Genomic DNA, 23,268 nt, shown 5'->3' with positions numbered 1-23,268 from the left:
TGCTGAAATTTAGCTAACATATTGAATTTTTCTTTAGACTTGGGTGTAAGTCTGTATCTGTCACCCATGTCGAGAAAATTGGTTTACGACCGCACTGCGCCAGAGATAAAGCCAGACATCCACAACATTCCTCGTGTATCATAAACGGTTTGAGATATCGGAACGAGACTTTGGCGAGTGATAGCACAGAAACAGTATTTTGCTGTATGGCTATTATGCAATTCTTCTTTATGTACCTTGTTATTCGTGGCCGAGCAGTTCTAAACGTTTCAGCCTGGAACCGTGCTACTGCTTTCGCAGGTTCGAATTCTACCTCGGGCATGGCTGCGTGTGATGTCCTTAGGTTAAGTTAGGTTTAAGTAGTTCTAGGTGTTGTGTTGGCAGAAGAGCCAACACCGCGTTACTAGAGGAGGCCGAAAGGCACGCGTTTTAGCTCACGCAGGCTGGCGTGAGGAGGGAAGGGCTATACTGACGTGAGGTCTGGAACATGACAAGGAATTAGAATTCAGAAAGCGGACGTAATTAGTTTGATACTTAACTTTAATCCATTAATGATGAACGTCGCTCTCGACGGTACATGATTCACAATATTATCTGTTCAGAAGACATATAGTAACTGAATATGGCGCCTTGCTAGGTCGTAGCAAAGGACGTAGCTGAAGGTTATGCTAAACTGTCGTCTCGGCAAATGAGAGCGTATGCAGACAGTGAACCATCGCTAGCAAAGTCGGCTGTACAACTGGGGCGAGTGCTAGGGAGTCTCTCTAGACTAGACCTGCCGTGTGGTGGCGCTCGGTCTGCAATCACTGATAGTGGCGACACGCGGGTCCGACGTATACTAACGGACCGCGGCCGATTTAGAGGCTACCACCTAGCAAGTGTGGTGTCTGGCGGTGACACCACACTAGGTTCTAGGGGACGGATGACCAGTGCTCGGAGTCATTTTAGCCTTGTTATTCCACTAACTACAGACTGTTCCGATGAAAGGACGTAATTGGTGAAACGGGAAATCCTACAGGTTTTGGAACAACGTACGTGAAGTCATTACACGTTTATTTTATACCGAGGATGTGCGTTTTCATAAGATGCTGACCTTGCTTTTCCTTAGTTCCTCACCTAATAACGCTCGCAGCGCCCGCTGCCGTCTACTCTGCAGTCATTGTACAGGGCCCACTTCGCAGCGCCGCTGCAGCGGGATAGCAGTCAAAGCAAGCTAGGTCGGTGATATCGCCGCTGGGGTAGCGGTTATCGTCCGCGTTTTACTGTCCCTGTCACTCGTACATGTCGATAAGATGGATATCGCACTAGATCAGTCGGGAACCGCTCTATCGAATGGCCACGTAAAATTCCGTTTCAAAAATTATTTTGCTCGTAACGGGAAACAAACCGACGCTCTGCGTTGACACTGGGTGACGCATGAAAGACGTGATGACGTGATGAGCAGCACTTCTTTGGTATAGCTCCAGCTACACAATACGAAATAGCTATTGGAAAACGACTTTCACCGATATCAATGTAGGGCTGGGGCCCATGAATGTACATATTTGGAAACATTCTAAAACGAAAGCATATGTGTTTTTTAACACAAACTTATGTTTTTTTAAATGGACCTCCTATATTTTTTCTTCAGCAATCCATAGTATGACAAAGCACATACAAAATGGCGTTGATTGCATCGCAATATTCCCATTACATCCCGAGACATTGAGACGCGAAGTTGACGCTTGAAACACCCGACATGCGCTGCTAGCGCACGTCCTGAGGCTCAGGCGTGAACCCCATGCTGCCCGTAATCGCGATGTGACTGACATGAGTAATCACACCTCCATACTTATCAAGAGGGACACTTACTACATATATATATATATATATATATATATATATATATATATATATATATATATATATATATATGAGGTGTTACATTTTAAACATAATGTTTAGAAAAAACTCAAATTTTATAGTCATTATCTCAATTTTTACCATAGTTTTTAATAGATTCGGAAAACTCTAGAGTTTAGCATTAAGGATTAAACAATAGTATATACTGATCTACAAATTTAATTTGATAGTATATAACTCAGCTGAAGGACAAGCAGGTTCTCTATGACGCTCAGACATATCCCTGAAGCATTATCAGGTGTTGTCCTGTTTTAATATTTCAGACGCGTTGTACATGAGCTGCAGCCTGAGTATGCCTGCTACCCTAAGGTAACGTTTTCCTGGAATGCATCTCAGCCTTAAGCAGGAGATGACTGATCTTCTGTGTAAACCAACTCCTCAATGGTTACATGCAAGACTAATGGTTAAAAGCAGAATAAATCAGATTCCGTTCATAAAATATCTTTGTCTCCTTAAATAACTGGAGAAATCAACAGAATAACTCGTTGAATAAAATCCTGCTATAGTTACTAACGACCTCTTTAGTACTGTGGTACATCTTCATTTCGAATTATTTCCTGGTCAAGTAACATTGCAGTGTTCTACGAAATCAGAAGAAGTGAGGTCTCCGTCCCTTCTGAGGCTTCCTCTGCAAAAGAAATATGCTGAAACCGAAAGGAAATTCTTTAAAACGGTATTATTACAGATTTGTGTCTATTCTCCTGTCGCATTAAGTTGACATGGCAAGGATATTGTTGCGTTGAAGCTGACCCAGATATCCCTGTGCCTCATAGAAGTATCGAAGGTGAACTGTGAACAACCACTTACCTGCATTGTTGAATTATGATTACGAAACCCGGTTGACATAATTGGCCTGTCTGAACATCACGACACACTCTTATAGACGTGTGATGTGTTGCAGGGCTCAGGTTAGCATCTAACTTTTGTAGGACATAAATGGAGATAAGAAGGAATTGCCACACTCATCAGTAATTGTCGTATCAAAAAGTTTGCTTAGAAAAGCATGTGGAAGCATATGCGGCCGACGTTGAATTTCGTAATAAATCCTTCATAATACACCGGCGGAACAAAAATCCCACTACCAAGAAGGAGTTTTGCGGGATAAACTAAAGTTGGTAGGCGTGTTTCTACATCTAAAAGATGATGTCTATTGAAATTTGGCGCCAGTCGCATGGGAGTGGCTCTAGTGGCGCCACGATGAGAATGGAAGTCTAGTTGGCTTTAAATATGCGCTGTAACGATCGTGTGAGTTAGTTATCTTTGAGATTGGAGGTGGTGAGTTGATTTTAATCAGGAATGCACGTAAGGCAATACTGACCTTACGACTTACCTTAGAAGGAATATTCAGGAAAGGAAAACCTACATTTCTAGCATTTGTGGACTTAGAGAAAGCTTTTCACAATGTTGACTGGAATACTCTCTTTCAAATTCTAAAGGTGGCAGGGGTAAAATACAGGGAGCGAAAGGCTATTTGCAATTTGTACAGAAACCAGATGGCGGATATAAGAGTCAAGGGGCATGAAAGGGAAGCAGTGGTTGGGAAGGGAGTGAGACAGGGTTTTAGCCTCTCCCCGATGTTATTCAATCTCTATATTGAGGAAGCAGTAAAGGAAACAAAAGAAAAATTCGGAGTAGGTATTAATGTCCATGGAGAAGAAATAAAAACGTTGAGGTTCGCCGATGACATTGTAATTCTGTCAGAGATAGCAAAGGACTTGGAAGAGCAGTTGAACGGAATGGACAGTGTCTTGAAAGGAGGATATAAGATGAACATCAAGAAAAGCAAAACGAGGATAATGGAATGTAGTCGAATTAAGTCGGGTGATGCTGAGGGAATTAGATTAGGAAATTAGACACTTAAAGTAGTAAAGAAGTTTTGCTATTTGGGGAGCAAAATAACTGATGATGGTCGAAGTAGCGAGGATATAAAATGTAGACTGGCAATGGCAAGGAAAGCGTTCCTGAAGAAGAGAAATTTGTTAACATCAAGTATAGATTTAAGTGTCAGGAAGTCGTTTCTGAAAGTATTTGTATGGAGTGTAGCCATGTATCGAAGTGAAACATGGATAAATAGTTTGGACAAGAAGAGAATAGAAGCTTTCGAAATGTGGTGATACAGAAGAATGCTGAAGATTGGATGGGTAGATCGCATAACTAATGAGGAGGTATTGAATAGAATTGGGGAGAAGAGGAGTTTGTGGCACAACTTGACAAGAAGAAGGGACCGGTTGGTAGGACGTGTTCTGAGGCATCAAGGGATCACAAATTTAGCATTGGAGGGCAGCGTGGAGGGTAAAAATCGTAGAGGGAGACGAAGAGATGAATACACTAAGCAGATTCAGAAGGATGCAGGTTGCAGTAAGTACTGGGAGATGAAGAAGCTTGCACAGGATAGAGTAGCACGGAGAGCTGCATCAAACCAGTCTCAGGACTGAAGACCACAACACATGCCTTTAAGGCGACAAAGTTGCCATTATCAACAGCACACTGAGTTTGAACGATGTCGTGTAGTGGTGCTACGAGAAGCTGGATGTTCCTTTCGTGATACTGCAAAAAAACTTGGCAGGAATGTAGTGACTGTACGTGAGTGTTGGCAGCAGTGGTCACGGGAAGCTACGGTCACAAGAAGACCGGACTCCAGACTGCCACGTGACACTACCGAGAGGGAAGGCAGGCGCGTCCGGTGTATGGATGTGGCGCATCGTACTCCATCTGCAGCAGCGACCTGTGCAGTAGTTGGAACCACAGTGACACAACTGTTACAAATCGGTTACTTCAACGACAATCTCCGAGGCAGATTCCCTAAAGCGGTATTCCACTGACCCCAAACCACCAGCGTTCGTAGCTTCAAACGTATCAAATGAGAGTGCACTGGAAGGCCGGGTGGAAGTCAGAGGCGTTTTCTGATGAAAGATGGTTCTGCCTCGGTCCCGTTGATGGCTATGTGTGGTCAGAAGGAGGTCAGGTGAGCGACCCAACGACCCTGTGGTTCAAATGGCTCTGAGCACTATGGGACTCAACTGCTGAGGTCATCAGTCCCCTAGAACTTAGAACTAGTTAAACCTAACTAACCTAAGGACATCACAAACATCCATGCCCGAGGCAGGATTCGAACCTGCGACCGTAGCGGTCTTGCGGTTCCAGACTGCAGCGCCTTTAACCGCACGGCCACTTCGGCCGGCAACGACCCTGTGCCTGCAGCCTAGATACACTGTACTGGAGGGTGATTTGGTATGACAGTAGGAGCACCCTCGCGGTCACCCCATGCACTCTCACCGCAAATTTGTACGCCAGATTCGAGCTGTTCAGCTGTCATTAATGAACAGCATTTCAGGGTATGTTTTCCAACAGGATAACGCTCGCCCATGTATCCCTGTTGTAGCCCTACATGCTCTACAGATGGTCGACATGTTGCATTGGCCTACTCTATCACCATATCTGTCTCCAATCGATCTCGTCCTGTGGAACATCATTGTACTAGAACTTAAGCATCATGCACCACCAGCATTAGCCATCCTTGTATTAACCAACCAAGTGCAACAGGCATGGAACTCTATCCCAAACTCACATCCGGCACCTGTACGACACAATACATGTCCGTTTGCACACTTACATTCAACATTCTGGCAGTTACACTGGTTGTTATGAAATAGGATATCACATTTGTATTGACTTCTATCACACTTACATGAACCAGTAATTATGTAACGTTAACCACGTTGCCTAGCGAAACGTACCCCAAAAATTTCATTACTCTACATTACTTGTTTCTTGGTGCAGGAATTTTTTTCTGTCATTGTAGTAAATGTAGTAATTTAGTAATTGTAGTAAATGTATACCAAGCACCTACAGATAACTTTAGTCTGTTTATAGTGGGTGTACCATAATTAATGGTGTAACCGCATATAGTTGAAAGTACATGATATTAGATGCAAGCAATCCAGCAGACAAGGGCTCTAAAATGCATACCAGAAGAGCTATGTGCATTTCTTCTTCGACACTGTGAAACAGAGCTCTTCTTCTGCAAGCTCTTTGTTTTCCATATTATGGGTGGAGATAGTATGGACCAAAACAGGCTGTAAAATGAGTATAGGTATTAAGCTATGTGCACTTGTTCAGTAGAAGAGATGTCGACATAAAAGTTTTCTGGGTATGGTACCGCATCATAGTCTATAAAACTACTGCGTTTATACAATATGACGTGGTACAATTTTTTTCCGGAAAACTTTTATGTCGACTGACTCTAGCCATGGAAGCCTACGCAATATATTAGAAGAGATGTGTTTCACTATAGCGAAGATGAACAGGTGTTTATAGTTCTTATAGTACACACTTTAGAACCTATGTTTACTCAACATTTTTATCTTGTTTTGGTCCTTACTACCATCTCCAAAATATGGAAAGCAAAGAACTTCAATATAAGAGACTTGTTTCACAGTATCGAAGATGTTCTTCTGATAGACGTTTTAGAGCCCACGTTTACCAGACTTGTTTGTATCTAGTGTTGTGTACTCTCAACTGTGGGCATTTACACCATTTGTTATGATACAAGCCACAAATCACCTTGAAGGTGTTTTGCCCTATTTAACGACAAAAAGAAATAGTGACAATTGATGATTTTGGCATACATGTTCTCAAAAATTTCTCCAGTAAAAATTCATTACAGTCAGTAACATTAGCATTAAGCTTAATTCCTACTGCAAATTTCCCAACTAGCGTAGCTGATTGCTTGAAAACAGCCAGTGATAATATCTTTGTACAAATACCTAATGAAGAAAATTATGTTACAAACCGTTAATATCTTTGTACAAAGAGCTAATGAAGAAAATTATGTTACAACTGTTAGTCAATGACCTCATACACCAGATCATGCAATTTCTTTTGTTAAATGTTAATAATAAGAAGGATATGAAACTTATTAAATCAGAGCTCAAGAGTGTAGCCAGCAAGCCACAAATTGATCATTTTGGCAAACTGCTCACAGATATGAACTGTAGTTGTGTATACAGGCTTACAGCATTAATGGAAAATACAAACAACGATTAATAATATACTTACCGTTTTTGAGAGCTGCTTTTGCCAAAACTAACCCAGATTAGACCAGAGTCTACAAATACACTGTGGATTACTCAAGGAATAAAGGTATCTTGGAAGACAAATAGGAAACTGTATCTGTCACTCAGACACAAGTCTGGTTTTGATACTGTAGCTTATAGCAAAATGCACTGCAAAATATTAAAAGTGGTGCTGTGGGTGTCAAAGCAAATGCATAACAAGAACCAGAGAATCACATCAGGCAAAATGAACAGAATATGGAATTTAGCAACAGGAGAGACAGGTAGAGAATTTGAGATGAAGAGGGACAGATAGTATTAAAAGTAAATGATACACTGGTAACAGATGTGTGCAATGTTGCAAAATTTGTATCAAGCGTTTCATAACTGTTACTGAAAAGTTGGTGATGCTGCCATGAAACATCTCGGACCATTCATTACAAATAACTTCGCCAACATATAATTCCTGTAGAAGTGATGTCAACCAATAAATATTCAAAATCAAAAAGGTCAGGTGGTTTTCATAAAATAGCAGCAAAGTTAATTAAAGAGCGTACTTCTGAGTTTGGTAACATATTAAGTTATCTGTGTAGCCAGTCATTTATCAGTGGAACATTGCCTGAATTGTTGAAAGATGGTGAAGTTAAACCATTGTTTAATAAAGGAGATAAAGAAATACTGTTATGTTTATGTCCATTTTCACTTTTCCCATTGATCAAAATTTTAGAAAAGGTAGTATACAATCAGCTTCTTAACCATCTGACAACAAATAATATATTTTCATGTCACAGTTTGAATTTCTATAAATGGTTTCGATATTGGGAAAGCTGTTTATACACACAGAAAGGATTTACGTTTTTCATTATACAATAAATTACAAGCTACTAATATATTTTGCAATCTCTTAAAAGCATTTGACTGTGTAAATTAAATGTATTATTGTTTTTATTTTATTTGATAATGCGCTTACATACCACACAGCAAATAAATAACTCCTTTTGAGTAAATTAGGATATTATGATGTAAGAGTAAATGCTGCAAATTGTTCACAATATTCTTTATGTCTGAAAAGACACAAAGGGTTTCATATACGGAAGGGACATGTATTAACGTTTCAGGCTTCATTCATCTGTGTACCAATTATAAGTAAAATCCCACAAGGTTCCATCTTAGGGCTCATAATTTTTCTTGTGTACATCAGTGGCCTTTCGTCAATGACATTATGAGATGCCAAGTTAGTTTTGTATTCAGGTGTTATAAACATTGTAATAAATAGCACAAAAACTATTCAGTTCAGAGTTTATAAAGGTTCCCCACCAGCATATGCCTAAAATATGACATGGAGCAGATAGAAGAAGTTGACGGTGTTAAATTCTTTGGATTTCAGCAAGAGAATAAGTTCAGCTAGGTGGAGCATATCACAGAATTGCTGATGTGCCTAAACAAATCTCTGTATGCATTGGAAATGTTGTAAGACATAATGGATATAAAAATGATAAATCTAGCATACTATGCACACTTTCATTCCATAATGTCATATAGGATTATTATTCAACATAATTCATCCAGTCAGCCTAACTTTCTGTGAGTTCAAAAACGTGTAATGAGAATTATTTGAGACATGAATTCAAGAAATTCTGCAGGAGACCTGTTTAGAGAATTAGGTATACTAACTACTGCTTATCCATACATTTCTTTCGTGGTGAAATTTCTCATTAAAAATATATCTCTTTTTCAATGGACAGTTCAGTTCATGGAATCAGTACTGGAAATAAGAATAAACTTCACAAAATTTTAATGTTAAAACTTGAGTCCAGAAAGGTGTCCATTATTCAGGAACACACATTTTCAATAAATTGCTAGCAGTCATGAAGCGTTTAACTACAAATGGAGTTCAGTTTATGAAGAGCGTGAAGAATTTATTGACGGGCAATTCCTTCCACTTCAGTAATGAATTTTGTTAGCAGAAACGACTGATGTGTAGATATACTGATAATAACAAACAATGTGAGTATCATGTACAATTCAGTCCAGTAATGTAGTCGTTGTTGATAAGTGTTGTAAATATTTTTCTCTGTCTAAAACTTTTCACCTGGAATCCATGGAAGATAATTTAGCATATCTATTTCTCTTTGTAAATGTTTATAGTGTATTCTTGTTTCCTGACATATTCTACATGTGGGGGGATCTACTCACTACAGATACATATTCTACGTCTGGGGGGATCTACTCACTACAGATATATTAGAACGACAACATATCGATTCTAATCTAGACAAAAGGCTGCTAAGTGATGCTATGTTTCAGAATCATCCACAATGGAAACAGTTAAGAAGGTTGAGGAGACGATGGCCACAGACCTGGGAGCCCTTCTGGACGCTGGGGACGGCGCCGTCGTGGCGCTGGTGGCAGGCGACACACGGCTGGCGGCGCACCGAGCAGTCCTGGTGGACAGGAGCCCCGTGTTTGCTGCCATGTTCCAGCACGACACGCTGGAGGCCAGCAGCGGAGAGGTGGCCATCGCAGACGTGGAGGGCCCGGTGCTGCGCCAGCTGGTCTCATACCTGTACACCCTGCAGGCGCCCCAGCTGCCCAGCATAGCCCCCCAGCTGATTGCCGCAGCAGATAAGTACGCCTTGTCGGGGCTTAAGGCAGAGTGTGAGAAACAGGTGGGCGCACAGCTGGCTTTGGAAACCGCAGCGGCCACAGCGGTTCTCGCGGTGAGGCACTCTTGTAGCAGCCTCAGGCAGGCCGCACTCACCTTCATCAAGGCACACACCCACCAGGTGATGGCCACCCAGGGATGGGCAGATGCGATGCTTCGTCAGCCTAAAGATTTGATTGAAGTGAGCCGGCTGCTCTCTGATCCACCGGCAGAAACCAGGTAAGCTGAAGGCAAACCACTCATCTTTGTTTCTCGTGTATGTGTGTATTTCCAAACCCACAATGCTTGTCACTGAGTTTCCTTAGATGTGGCTCTGCTGTAAAATACACCATTACAGACATTCGTTTCCTGGAAGCTCATTGTTCTTTAATTGCCTTCTTATAACAGGTTCATCGAACCTCTAAATTTAACTGTGTTTATTAGCAGATAAACAGGGTGTACATAAAGTCCGGGAACACATTCAATTATTATTTATTGCACAAGAACTAAACATTGTACAGATGTCCTACGTATTGTATTTTGAAGAGAAACTCCGAAGGTTTTTTTTACAAACTTTTGATATGCGAACCATGAGTGACCCGGCAGACATCAATACGGTAATCAAATTCTTACCATAGCCGTCCCAGCATGGCATCGTCGACTGTGGCAGTCGCTTCCCGTATTCTCTCCTGGAGCTCCGCTACATCACATGGTAGAGGCGGTACGTACACCAGATCTGTAATGTGTCCCCACAGAAAAAAGTCACACGGAGTGAGATCTGGTGATTGGGGAGGCCATTTCATGAAACAGCTGTCTCCTGCGAACAAAAGGCTTGCCTTCGTTGTCGTCATTGAGCTTCTGCACCTGCTCCAGTTTGAATGGTTTCATAGACAGGTGCTGTCGCAGGACTTTCCACACTGGCATTGGAGACATTTCGAGTTGACAGGATGCACGACGCACCGATTTCTTTGTACTCATTACTAATGGCCGGCCGCTGTGGCCGAGCGGTTGTAGGCGCTACAGTCTGGAACCGCGCGACCGCTACGGTCGCAGGTTCGAATCCTGCCTCGGGCATGGATGTTTGTGATGTCCTTAGGTTAGTTAGGTTTAAGTAGTTCTAAGTTCTAGGGGACTGATGACCTCAGAAGTTAAGTGCCATAGTGCTCAGAGCCATTTTTGAAACTTACGAATGAATGTCTCTCGTACACGGTCTACATTCAGTTCACTCACATTGGGATGTCCGCTTCTCTCTGCCGCACACAAGCAAGCCATCGTAACGAATTTGCTGTGCCAGTGGTAAATAGCCTTCCTTGTTGGTGGCTTCTTACTGAACTTGGTTGTAAACATCTGTTGAACAGCTGCAGCACACTTGGTTTTGTCGAACTCCAACACACAGAAAGCTCGGTCCGCCCCTGAACTCGCCATGTTTGCGTCTTGCGTTGACTATCAGCAAATTACCAAACTACGCTGTGGCGGCGTACAGGAAAAAAAGACTTTCAGGTTTTTTTTCTTTTCAAAATGACATATGTATGATATCAGACCAGTGTTTGGTTCTTGTGCAAGAAAGTTTACTGCGGGGACATGGCTTAGCCACAGCGTGGCTTTCAGGAGTGCTAGTTCTGCAATGTTCGCAGGAGAGCTTCTGTAAAATTTGGAAGGTAGGAAACGAGATATTGGTGGAAGTAAAGCTGTGAGGACGGGGCGTGAGTCGTGGTTGGGTAGCTCAGTTGGTAGAGCACTTGCCCGCGAAAGGCAAAGGTCCCGAGTTCGAGTCTTGGTCCGGCACACAGTTTTAATCTGCCAGGAAGTTTCAATAATTGAAGTATTCCCGGACTTTATGTACACCGTGTATTACCCAGAAATCGCGTAAGAGTTAAGTTTAACATAGCATCATGAACCGTTTTGACCTTTAGGTAATCCAACCTTATTTGCAGTCATTAATTGTGTTAAGCAAACGCTAGTTATTTAATTGTCTGGACAAATGCTCCATTGACTGTGTGACTACAGCATGGGGTATAGTAAATTTCATTCTCCTCCTGAAAAAAATTTAAAAAAATTAGAGACGACAATGAAAAACTTTTTGGACGCCTTTTGTATTCAAGGAACACACAAGCATACTGCAAGCAAGCATAACAACAACGCACCCAGCAACTAGGCAGGTTGAATGGCACAAGCTAGAGTCTGTGCATACGTTTCACAGAACGATATCTCGTAAACGACTCACACTAGAATCCTGCAACAAACACCACTGACATTCTAATTTACCCTACTTTTAGTCTGTCAATGTCGATAGGCATTGTTCCATTTAAAAAAGTATATGTTCACACAAAAATGCGCTTACTGAATATCATTAGAATATTTTGATTGGCTATCAGCACGAAACCTTTGACTAACGATTTATCCTGTGAAAACCGCACATCAGTAGCATTTTCAGATTCCGAATTACCTGCGGTGTAGGTTCATCCTGTATATGCAATATCCCAATAACCTGCCCAACACAAGTTTTTGTTATTTTGGAACTTACTTATAACGCACATCAAACGAAAGAGTGATTAGTTTTCCAGTCAGAGCTTGTATTTCGATGTGCAGAGAGAAAAGTGAAAGCAGCATTTGTGCTCCAGTGGGTGGCTGCCTACTCCTCACACAGACACTCTGTGACCACCTCATGGTACCACAAACCACTCCTCATGGCAGCTGTGGTTGGTCGCACACTATGCTGAGTCTACCCATCTTGGTTTCTTCCCCTTTCTGTTCAGCCATGATCCAGAGCACACACAGTATGTGGGTGCATTCCACAGAAAAGGGCTGTAGTGGTCAACACACTTTCCTGCACCCTGGGTCAACAGGTGTCAGACCCCTATCCGGTTCTCCTGGTTGCTCATGGCTCTACTACCAGGCCTCAGCCGATGATCTTCTCTACCCCATCTGTTGTTGCTGCCGTGCCATCTCAACTTGGACACTGAAGAATCGTTTACATCTAGCTTTCCTTTATTCCACACCATCTTACAGTTATATATGCCACCTACAAGTCTACTAACCAGGAACACTCATACATGTTTCAGTTAGATTTTAATATTATGCAATACATTGCGTCCTATTTGACCTACTGGAAACCTTGGCTTTGAGGTGACATTGCTAGTACTTCCTCGATTACGTCTAATTAACTTATAGCCTGCACAGTAGTCGTCTGATACCTATTGTTCAGTGTAGATTAAAACGTAAATACATGTTTGAAGCAAGAAACATATTACTATTGCTCGGTATTTTTATTGTAAAGAAATTGTTTTCTTAATACATTATACATAAATATATTTGTTTGCATTAAGCCAAAATTATTCTGCATGCATTCTCAAATTACAAACACCCACAATTTTGAAGAGTTTGTTATTACCAGGATAGTCACATCTGTCTGTGCATTTTTCAAGTCCTGTTAATGATGTACATGAGATTCTTGTCCCATTACTCATAGCCTAACACTTCACACACATTTTGACATAAGTGATAGGTGAGTATCTAAAACTCAGTTTTGGGGTTACCACGCTCTCTTACTGATTTCTCCCTCTGCCCAAAACGAAGCTCACCATCGCAACTACATCCAGTGTGCTCCTCTCCCAAAAAAACAAGTTACTGTCACACCTACATTGTCGTGCGGTAGCGTTCTCGCTTCCCACGCCCGGGTTTCCGGGTTCGATTCCCGACGGGGTCAGGGATTTTCTCTGCCTCGTGATGACTGGGTGTTGTGTGCTGTCCTTAGGTTAGTTAGGTTTAAGTAGTTCTAAGTTCTAGGGGACTGATGACCATAGATGTTAAGTCCGATAGTGCTCAGAGCCATTTGAACCATTTTGAACACCTACATTTAATGTGCCACCGTCAAAATGCAACTTACCATTACACCCACATTTAATGTGTGCCCAAAAATGCAACTTACCATCACATCCACATTTAATGCGCCACAGATGCCGTGGATTTTAATGATAATGAAAGTGAAACATATAAAAATATTTAATATAAACATAATATTTTTTTTACATTTGTGGTTAATAAAATGCTTTAAGGGGAGAGTTTCATGACCCCATGACTCAGCCCATCCTTATATCCACGCTATTTTTAGTTTTCTGGCCCCTATTGGTAAATTTCTCATTGAGTTTAGCATTCACATCTACATGTGAATGACAGGCTTCATATACAGTACTATAAATCGTAGCATTCCTCGTCACACAAACACACACAAACACACAGACACACACACACAGACACACACACACACACACACACACACACACATTGTCATGAATACAATTGTGGAATCAGGAAAGGACCATATCTTCAACAGACATTTATCGTCTGATACACAGATCACTTCGATATAGAATCACACCCTCTGTAAGCTGTGGTATGGAGAGCTCTTGAAACAGTTGTTTTTTTCCATTACTACCTGTGTTGTTACACAAATATTTTCAATCTTCAGTACATTGCACAAAAACTTCTGTCAACTAGTTTTGTTAGTACAGCTTGCTTGTCAAAACATTCCAGCCACATTTCTGGATTGCACATGGTGAGACAATAGAAGCAAGTCCAGTGTTTCATAATGTGCTACACTGAAAACACCAACAACATTAAATTACTAACCATTGGAATGGCGTGTGCTTACCCATTCACCCATACACACACGCACGCATGCACACATGCACACACACACACACACACACACACACACACACACACACACACACACACACACACATCCTTCACATACAAACACATACAGACACAAACTGACACATACAGATGCTCCCTCCAGTGTTATCATTCAGCTTCCAGACATGGTGAGCTCTACCCACTGGCAAATGTCACTGCTGATTTTAAGCATTTCATGACTTCATGGGTACTTACAGAGTGAGAATGAATGTTTTAAAATTCCTAAATTTGTGAAAAGTCTATGTATTGGATAAAATTTCAGTTTCTGCGATAAAATTTTTAATGCTAGGTAAATTTCCCACTACCATAGGCTGTTTCCATTCCTGCACTGTTTATTACTCTGATTTTTTTTCTCCAGTCAGCTAAAAACCTGCTGTCCACGTTTTGACGTCTGTGCCTTCGCAACCCCAATTTTTAATACACACTTTGAACACTGCATCATGATGATAGTATGACAATAGTGAAATTTAAATTACTGTCACATCCAACATAGTAAACTTCTAAATCCTCTGCAGTTGTTGCTGTTGAGGGAACTTGAACTGACCTGTAATATAATTCTGTGATTAAATTTAGCATAAGTCTCTGTCACTGTATGTACCTCTTGTTTGTGCTTAAATTTAAACCATCTTATGCTTGGTGTAATGAATTGCTGTTCTGGTAAACTCTAGAGAAGCACTAGTTCAGTGCTAAGTCGTTTATATTAACTGAAGCGCTACTCTCGTTGTTGGTGTGTGTTCTGGCTATTGCCTGTGTGTGGACAGTGTTTCAGCTGTACTGGCTACAATAAGCCACCGCATGGTTCCCACATGGTCACATGTGCTCACACTGTGCATCTCACTTTTTGTGTGCAGCACACCAACCGCTACACAAATGAGGTCCACCACCACCACCACCACCACCACCACCACCGCCACCCGCCAGTCCCACAGCAGTCAGATTCCTGCTGCAGCTGTGCCGGCAACAGCAACAACAACGGCAACGGCAATGGCAATGTCAACAGCAACGGCAACGGCAACGGCAACGGCAATGAGAACAACAATGGCAACAACAACGGCTCCTTCACTTGATGGCGATGCAGTCTCTCGCATACAGTGAGTTCCCTCTCCTATATATGCACTCATCGTGCAATTACGTGGTGAGGAAGCTACCAAAACGAAAAGAAAATGTAAATGCTCAATCTAGGTTCAATGGTAGTCAGAGATGTGAGATGAAAAATAAGGATATATGGTCAGATGAATAATGTTGTGAAAAATTGTATCTTAAGGGGAAGCTAAAAAGGAATTTGAAAGGGGAGCAAATAGCGAGTTATAGTGAACAGTTCAGTGATTTCATTTTCGTCTGAGCCAGCAAATTTTTATTATCTCACCAAAATGTCTAAAGTCCATTGAGGAATTTCTCACACAACAGCAGAAAACGTATTTTTCAACCAGATTAAACATTATAAAATAGATTATCCAAATACCGATTACTAGCCCCACACAGATAGTCCTCAAAATCTTTGCTTGCGAATTTTTAATTGGTGTGAATACTTGTAAGATCCATAACAAAAATTGTGGGATACATGCAGTACATAACTGAAGCACGAATAGTACACTTCCTATCAGCTATCACATAGGTCCTACTTTTTCTTTATAAATTTTACAAATATTTTCATAACTATTACAAATTCATAAGCAAAAACTCTCAGGGCTGTCTGGGTGGAGTTAGGATTTTGAATGGGGCTAGGAGAAATTATTCTATCCATTTTAGTTCAATTTAAAAAAATTTATACTAAAAATATATTTTTCTTTGAATCATTGTTGCTTACGTCTTGCTCCCATTATCAATTTCAGGTTAGAATTGCTTCTCTGGAGCCTTTATTTTTCCTAGATTCAAACATTCTGTCGTCTAACAGATCTTCAATGTAGATTTCCATTCTTCTGTATGTTAATCTAGTCAGTAGCTCAGATATGTTAAGCTCGTTGTGTGAAGGTTCTCTCAGCTATTGGCCCTTGTTCGATTCAGGAGTGTCTGGTTGATATTTTTTCTGAAAGTTTTTTGGTATATTTCTAGTCTCATAGATTCTGTAGATCTACTAGAATAGTTATTTGCTTGCAACCTTCCCTAAATGATTACAGAAATTCTGAAGGATTGTTATCTAATCGCATTCCTTGTTTGTGCACACTGCCTCCAAAGATTTATTAAACACTGAGTCTGGTACTGAATCATTATGTTTCCTGATTCGACTTCCATTTGTTCCTCTCTTAAATCATCTGACAGTTTCTCCCCTCACAGAGATTTTCATCTCTCCTCTGAGTTTAACTACGCAACTCCTTCTGAACTCTTCATGTTGACAACTTGGGGCAGTGCAGTTACTTTTGTCCTACACTTACCTGTGGACTCATTAGAGCAGATCACTGGTAGGAAAGCCAAGCGGAAACCTACCGTACTGTAACTCGGACTTAACATATTATGATACAAAATTCCTCGTTGTCTGCATTCACACTGCCTTAAAAATTTGTCACGCTAGTTCGTACAGTAGAACAATGATTTACATATTTACTTTAGACCACATTCACGCACCATTCACGCTACTAGAAGCATATACAAAGCTGTACCAACATAAATGAACAAAAAAAAAACACCTTCAAGAAATAAACAGAACATTTTAGAAAACATTCTCTTGACCTGTTTCTTGAATGTCTCTGTGCACTGCTGTCCTCTGGTGGATGAAAATTAGAATGTATACTCAACTGGAACCGCTTCAGACCATCTGTCACTGTACACGGGTGACTCATTCTCCTTATACACAGGCTCCAGACAGGAGCGATATAAGGTGCCACACCTCAATGTTTGTTCTTTATTTTATCGAATGTTGTTTGTTCTTTTCTATGTGCCAAAGCTGTCCTTCCTAAAGCCATTTCTTTTTCGATTTCTTCTAATTCTTCCTCCAGCCATTGTGCTTTAATTTTCCTTCTACTAGCTATTTATTTCACTCCAGAGTGGTTTACATTGCTGTATTCCTATCTTCTACTGAATATTTTTCTATTTTTTTATTTCCTCAATGAGTTTATATTTCTCTTTGTTTACCACAAATTCTACGGGGATCCTTTCCTGGAAGTCGTTTGAGTGACAAACTTTTGTGGTTGCCCTTTTTGGAGATGTTCAGTACTGTTCACCGATCTTCGAATGCAATATCAGATTATCTACAACCTTGTATTCCTCAATACTTCAGTATTCAACTTATTTACACACTGGTTCTTCTTGAAGCTTCTCTTCAACTTTGGTGTACATTACAGCTGAATTGTAATCTCAATCTGCATCTGTCCATGAATACCCCTCATAAATCAATAACCGATTTCAAGATCTCTTTTTGACCACGATATTATCCAGTTGGAATCTTCCAATGTCCCCAGGCCTTTACCAAGTAAACCTCCACCTCTCCTCTCAATAGCCAAAAACACTGAGGCACAGAAGCACTTATACAAATGTATCGGCATATGTGATGTAGACTTGCAGTAGCTCTACCATCCAGCACAAGTACTGGAAAGAAGTGGGAGGTCTCTTCCACAGGGGATTGGTATGGAGAAAACTGGCTGCCGATCAGACAACGGGTCTCAGAAATTGCACTTCAGTGGTGAGGTTATTTGGTAAGATGCATTTCTTAGACCATCACTGTTCCTTACTAGTTGACTGTTCATTACTATCGCAAAAGGTTTGAAGATAGAAAAACATACATATGTCTGTACATGAAGCAACATGGTTGCTTCTCCCAAAATCTTGGATTCCACATGTCAGGGATTGATTGACAAACAGTCCTAGAAAGTTTTAACCTGACTTTCACATCTGTCATCTGTGTGTTTCAAAATGAAACATCACCATTTTTAGTCGTCCATGTCAGGAAGTATGTGTGTGTGAACCAGTTAACACATTAAATGCCTGCAAAGGTGTATCAGCTCCACCAGGGCTGTCCCTAGTAAGACACTGTCAAAAGAACTTCCAAGTGTCAAGTACTGTAAAGTCCTTCAAAATCCACATCTATCTTATTATTCGATCTAAGATTAGGCGACATGACATATAAAAAATTAGAAAGCTAAGATTTCTCTTTAAGAAATGAAGTGCATCTGAGGTCATTAATTTTTCATTTGCACAGATTTATTTTTAATTGAAAAAGAAGCATTAGCATCTTCCTGTGCGTCTAATTAGAAATGAAACTGAGTTTTTGAAAGATGAACATTAAGTTGAACAGCTGTAATACCTCCCTTGGCAGACTGAGAAAACTACATTGTTTTTATTTATTTAAGGTTTTTAGAGAACTTGGCATATTGCAGATATTAGCACATGCACAGGTCATATTATGAGTAAATAGATATTTTATGCCACGGTGATTGGAATGAGATAGTCAGATACAAGTGACACAGCACATTTTCCAGTACTTACATCAGTGTGTTATGTAATCAGTATTTCCACTAAGACAATGTTTGTTTACAAGTACGTTTCTAATGGTAGTCTAACAAAATGCATGAAAGATTAATTTACTTTCATGGATTGTAACTTTTGCAGTAGCCAGAAGACATGGGACAGCAACAAGAATTTAGTCAGAAGTGTGCATGTGCTTGTGTGTGTGTGTGTGTGTGTGTGTGTGTGTGTGTGTGTGTGTGTGTGTGTGTGTGCGTGTGCGTGTGTATGAATATTAGTGTACACTATCAGGTACTTCAGAGTGGCAGTGTGCATATCCACATGTGTTCATGTACAAGTCACACAAAGAAAAGCGACACACATACACACAGTATGAGTGTGGGTGAGTAGCAGTCCACTTAAAGTGCTTCTTTCAACAAAATAATTTTCTGCAAAACTTTCGCTATTTGGCATGTGTGTGTGTGACTAAATGTGCTGATAACTGGACTGAACCTTTTTGGCTCCTTGTCCGGAAAATCTCATTAAATATTTGGAGATGGAATTCATTTTGTGTATCACCTACAGTAGTTTAAGGAAGGACTGCTGCACACAGAAACAGTATTAACTGTGTGAAGTATCTGTTTCACTTGAGGTCAACAGAACAGATTTCCAGCAAATGATTGGTGAAAATGTGACAACTCAATTTCCTGAAAGACTGGGTAAAGGAATTTTTAATGGACAGAGGATGAAGACTTTGACAAGGGGCTACAGCACTACTTCTATACCTTGATATACACAGAGTTTGACACTCATTTGTATAATAGTAGTGGGAAATATAGTAGGTTTGTTTCTGGACAGATGTACATTCAGAACTCTTCTGTTTGCTTGTTGGATAGTTTCCTTCATAAGGTGTGTTTGCTTATAGTAAACAGTAAGAATTTATCTGTTATTTGCAGGAGACTTTCTCAACAAGGGAAAAACAGAAGGCTGATCCAGGCAGCTGAGCAGGGGGCCGTAGAGGAGCTGAGGGCACTGCTCGCTGCAGGGGCGGATGCGGGGGCGAGAGGCAGGGGCGAACACAGGATGCCTGCCCTACACTGGGCAGTGCAGGGGGAACATATGGAGGCCGTGAGGTGTCTACTGGACGCTGGTGCGGAGGTGAACGACAGGGACAGCGACCAGAACACACCTCTGCACTTGGCTGCATACAATGGTGATGTGGCTCTGGTGCGGATACTGCTAGAGTCATCTGCTGATCCCAACGCGAGGGATAAGTGGGGGAGAACGCCGCTGCACGACGCAGTGTGGCGTGGCCACATGGAGGCGGCGACTATGCTGCTCGACGCAGGAGCTGATGGGAATGTTATGGATGACGATGGGTTCACCCCCCTGGACAAAGCCAGGCAGAAAAACAACCAGCAGCTGATAGATTTGTTATCATGAGGCAGGCTGATCTACAAAATTTTGTGTAATAGTACTGAAATAGTCTCTCTAAATCTGTTTCTTATGTTTTAAAATAAAGAATGAAAAAAGTTGTTGCTACAGCTACTCATTTGTACCCATCTTTAAGTAGCGTGTATAAATGCTCTAATAACACTGCAGCAATACTGAGTGAACTAATTTAAGTAACAGGAGACAACCTCTCTCTGAAGAAAAATTTCTAAGCTGCTCTTTGCAGAAGCCAACAAGAATAGATAAATACATGCTTCATACCTAACAAACACAGTACTCTACAATATTTGATTATTGAAAAGCATTTCATACTGGCATATGATGATGTCAAACTACTGTAAGCTTCATCGTTCCCAGCTTCCTTGATATGAGCTCTGCAGTTAGAGTTTTCAGCTTGCATCTCAGACTGAACTTACTTGTGCATCTGTAGCAAGATGGTGCAATGGCTTCCGTTTTTAAATACAACGTGACATTCGTAGAAACATTCACACCACAATACGTGCTTGTCTTCTGGAATCATATAATCAATTCACATTCAACTCAGGAGAAGGTACACTACTGGCCATTAAAATTGCTACACCAATAAGAAATTCAGATGATAAACGGGTATTCATTGGACAAATATATTATACTAGAACTGACATGTGATTACATTTTCACACAATTTGGGTGCATAGATCCTGAGAAATCTGTACCCAGAACAAGCACCTCTGGCCGTAATAACGGCCTTGATACACATGGGAATTGAGTCAAACACAGCTGGGATGGCGTGTACAGGTACAGCTGCCCATGCAGCTTCAACACGATACCACAGTTCATCAAGAGTAGTGACTGGCGTATTGCGACGAGCCAGTTGCTCGGCCACCATTGACCAGACGTTTTCAATTGGTGAGAGATCTCGAGAATGTGCTGGCCAGGGCAGCAGTCGAACATTTTCTGTATCCAGAAAGGCCCGTACAGGACCTGCAGCATGCGGTCGTGCATTATCCTGCAGAAATGTAGGGTTTCGCAGGGATCGAGTGAAGGGTAGAGCCACGGATTGTAACACATCTGAAATGAACGTCCACTGTTCAAAGTGCCGTCAATGCGAACAAGAGGTGACCAAGACGTGTAACCAATGGCACCCCATACCATCATGCTGGATGATATGCCAGTATGGCGATGATGAATACATGCTTCCAATGTGCGTTCACCGAGATGTCGCCAAACATGGATGCGACGATCATGATGCTGTAAACAGAACCTGGATTCATCCGAAAAAAGACACGTTTTGCCATTCGTGCATCCAGGTTCGTCGTCGAGTACACCATCGCAGGTGCTCCTGTCTGTGATGCAGCCTCAAGGGTAACAGCAGCCATGGTCTGTGAGCTGATAGTCCATGTTGCTGCAAACGTCGCCGAACTGTTCGTGCAGATGGTTGTTGTCTTGCAAACGTCCCAATCTGTTTACTCAGGGATCGAGACGTGGCTGCACGATCCATTATGGCCGTGCGGATAAGATGCCTGTCATCTCGACTGCTAGTGATACGAGGCCATTGGGATCCACCACGGCGTTGCGTATTACCCTCCTGAACCCACCGATTCCATATTCTGCTAACAGTCATTGGATCTCGACCAACGCGAGCAGCAATGTCGCGATAAGATAAACTGCAATCGCGATAGGCTACAATCCGACCTTTATCATAGTCGGAAACGTGGTGGTACGCATTTCTCCTGCTTACACGAGGCAGCACAACAACGTTTCACCAGGCAACGCCGGTCAACTGCTGTTTGTGTATGAGAAATCGGTTGGAAACTTTCCTCACGTCTGCACGTTGTAGGTGTCGCCACCGGCGCCAACCTTGTGTGAATGCTCTGAAAAGGTAATCATTTGTATATCTCAGCATCTTCTAGCTGTCGCTTAAATTTCGCGTCTGTAGCACGTCATCTTCGTGGTGTAGCAATTTTAATGGCCAGTAGTGTAAGTGCGAACTCAAATTTTATGAGTCCCACACAGCAGTAATGCTGGTCTTGTGACACACTCTCCCAACAGTCAGGTAACATTGATCTTCACTCTGATATTGCAGGATGCTGCAGCAAATGTTCTCGCTTTCCACATTTCCCTTCTGCCAGTCTTCAGTGCACTGGCCTCAGCCAGGTGTCGTATGGGCAGAGCGCCTGCAGGGTCCACCGCACAGCAACAGCAACTCTGGCTGGACAGGCGCCACTGATGACAGCGCCCTCACTGCACTATTGCCCAGTCTGCTGAACTACGGCTCTCGTGAACTCTGCAACTGATGGCGGAGTGTGACGTATTTGTGTTGGCAATTGGATCACAAAATTGAACATTTAACACGAGATCTACATTCTGTTCCATGCCAAAATAACAAAAACCAATAGTGTTTCTAACCTTTTATGAAATGACCAAGCAAATTTGCGAAAATAAATAAGTAAATAATACGCTCAATGGTCTCGTTCGTCAAATAGGTTGTTACAGCAGAATATAAGTAGCAACGACAGATTATCTTCCAAGCTGTGATATGGTGGCAATGTAATATAAACTGTTCCAAACTGAGTAAAATTAGCTGGAAATTTTACAGGTGGCTCATTGTTGACTGCTTGGTTTTTGACAACGCCAACCATACATTTTAATTAGAACATAAACCTGTACCTAAATGCAGTACTGAAGTTAGAAGGTAACGAAGGCACATTCAAAAAAGTAAAGAAAATACTATCCTTGTGGTAACGTCATTTTACTTCACATAATCAAATTGCAACACTCAAAATAATTGTGGTTGAATTTGGGGCAGAAGACTGATTGCCAACTTTGAACATGAGTAGCAACATTGGTTTCACAATGTTGATCTAACTTGACACTCATCAGAAAGAATTACACAGGTGAGGTGGTTGTATAAGTCACGAAAATACAGGTGATGAAATTGTATTGCCTTTGGCTTGTAAATCAATTAAATAACTATAGTAAATAGTGCATGCCTTACCAATGAAATAGGTCCTACTGTTGTTATTTAATTCGTTGATTCCTTTATTGATGATAATCCTACAGTGTCTCTTACTTTAGATGCGTTTTAGAAAAAGGGCATCAATGTACCTTTTTTATACTTCATATTTTGATACAGCTATGCCCAAAATCTGAAATCGCCTT

At 41.3% G+C, this 23,268-nt stretch overlaps 1 protein-coding gene across 1 annotated transcript in view; it reads left to right on the top strand.

The window, feature by feature from the left end:
• Positions 1 to 20,191, top strand: part of LOC126427006 (poly [ADP-ribose] polymerase tankyrase-1-like) — a 29,593-nt gene extending 9,402 nt beyond the window's left edge. The window contains exons 2-4 of the mRNA XM_050089156.1: positions 9,264 to 9,840; positions 15,150 to 15,389; positions 19,632 to 20,191. Coding sequence (XP_049945113.1) covers positions 9,275 to 9,840; positions 15,150 to 15,389; positions 19,632 to 20,118 — 1,293 coding nt within the window. The 5' untranslated portion in view covers positions 9,264 to 9,274 and the 3' untranslated portion in view covers positions 20,119 to 20,191. The remainder of the gene's footprint in view (positions 1 to 9,263; positions 9,841 to 15,149; positions 15,390 to 19,631) is intronic.
• Positions 20,192 to 23,268: the final 3,077 nt, after the last annotated feature.

The sequence above is a fragment of the Schistocerca serialis genome, chromosome 11 (genome assembly GCF_023864345.2).
Source record: "Schistocerca serialis cubense isolate TAMUIC-IGC-003099 chromosome 11, iqSchSeri2.2, whole genome shotgun sequence".
Lineage (NCBI taxonomy): Eukaryota > Metazoa > Arthropoda > Insecta > Orthoptera > Acrididae > Schistocerca > Schistocerca serialis.
This window is presented reverse-complemented; position numbering and strand designations above follow the sequence as displayed.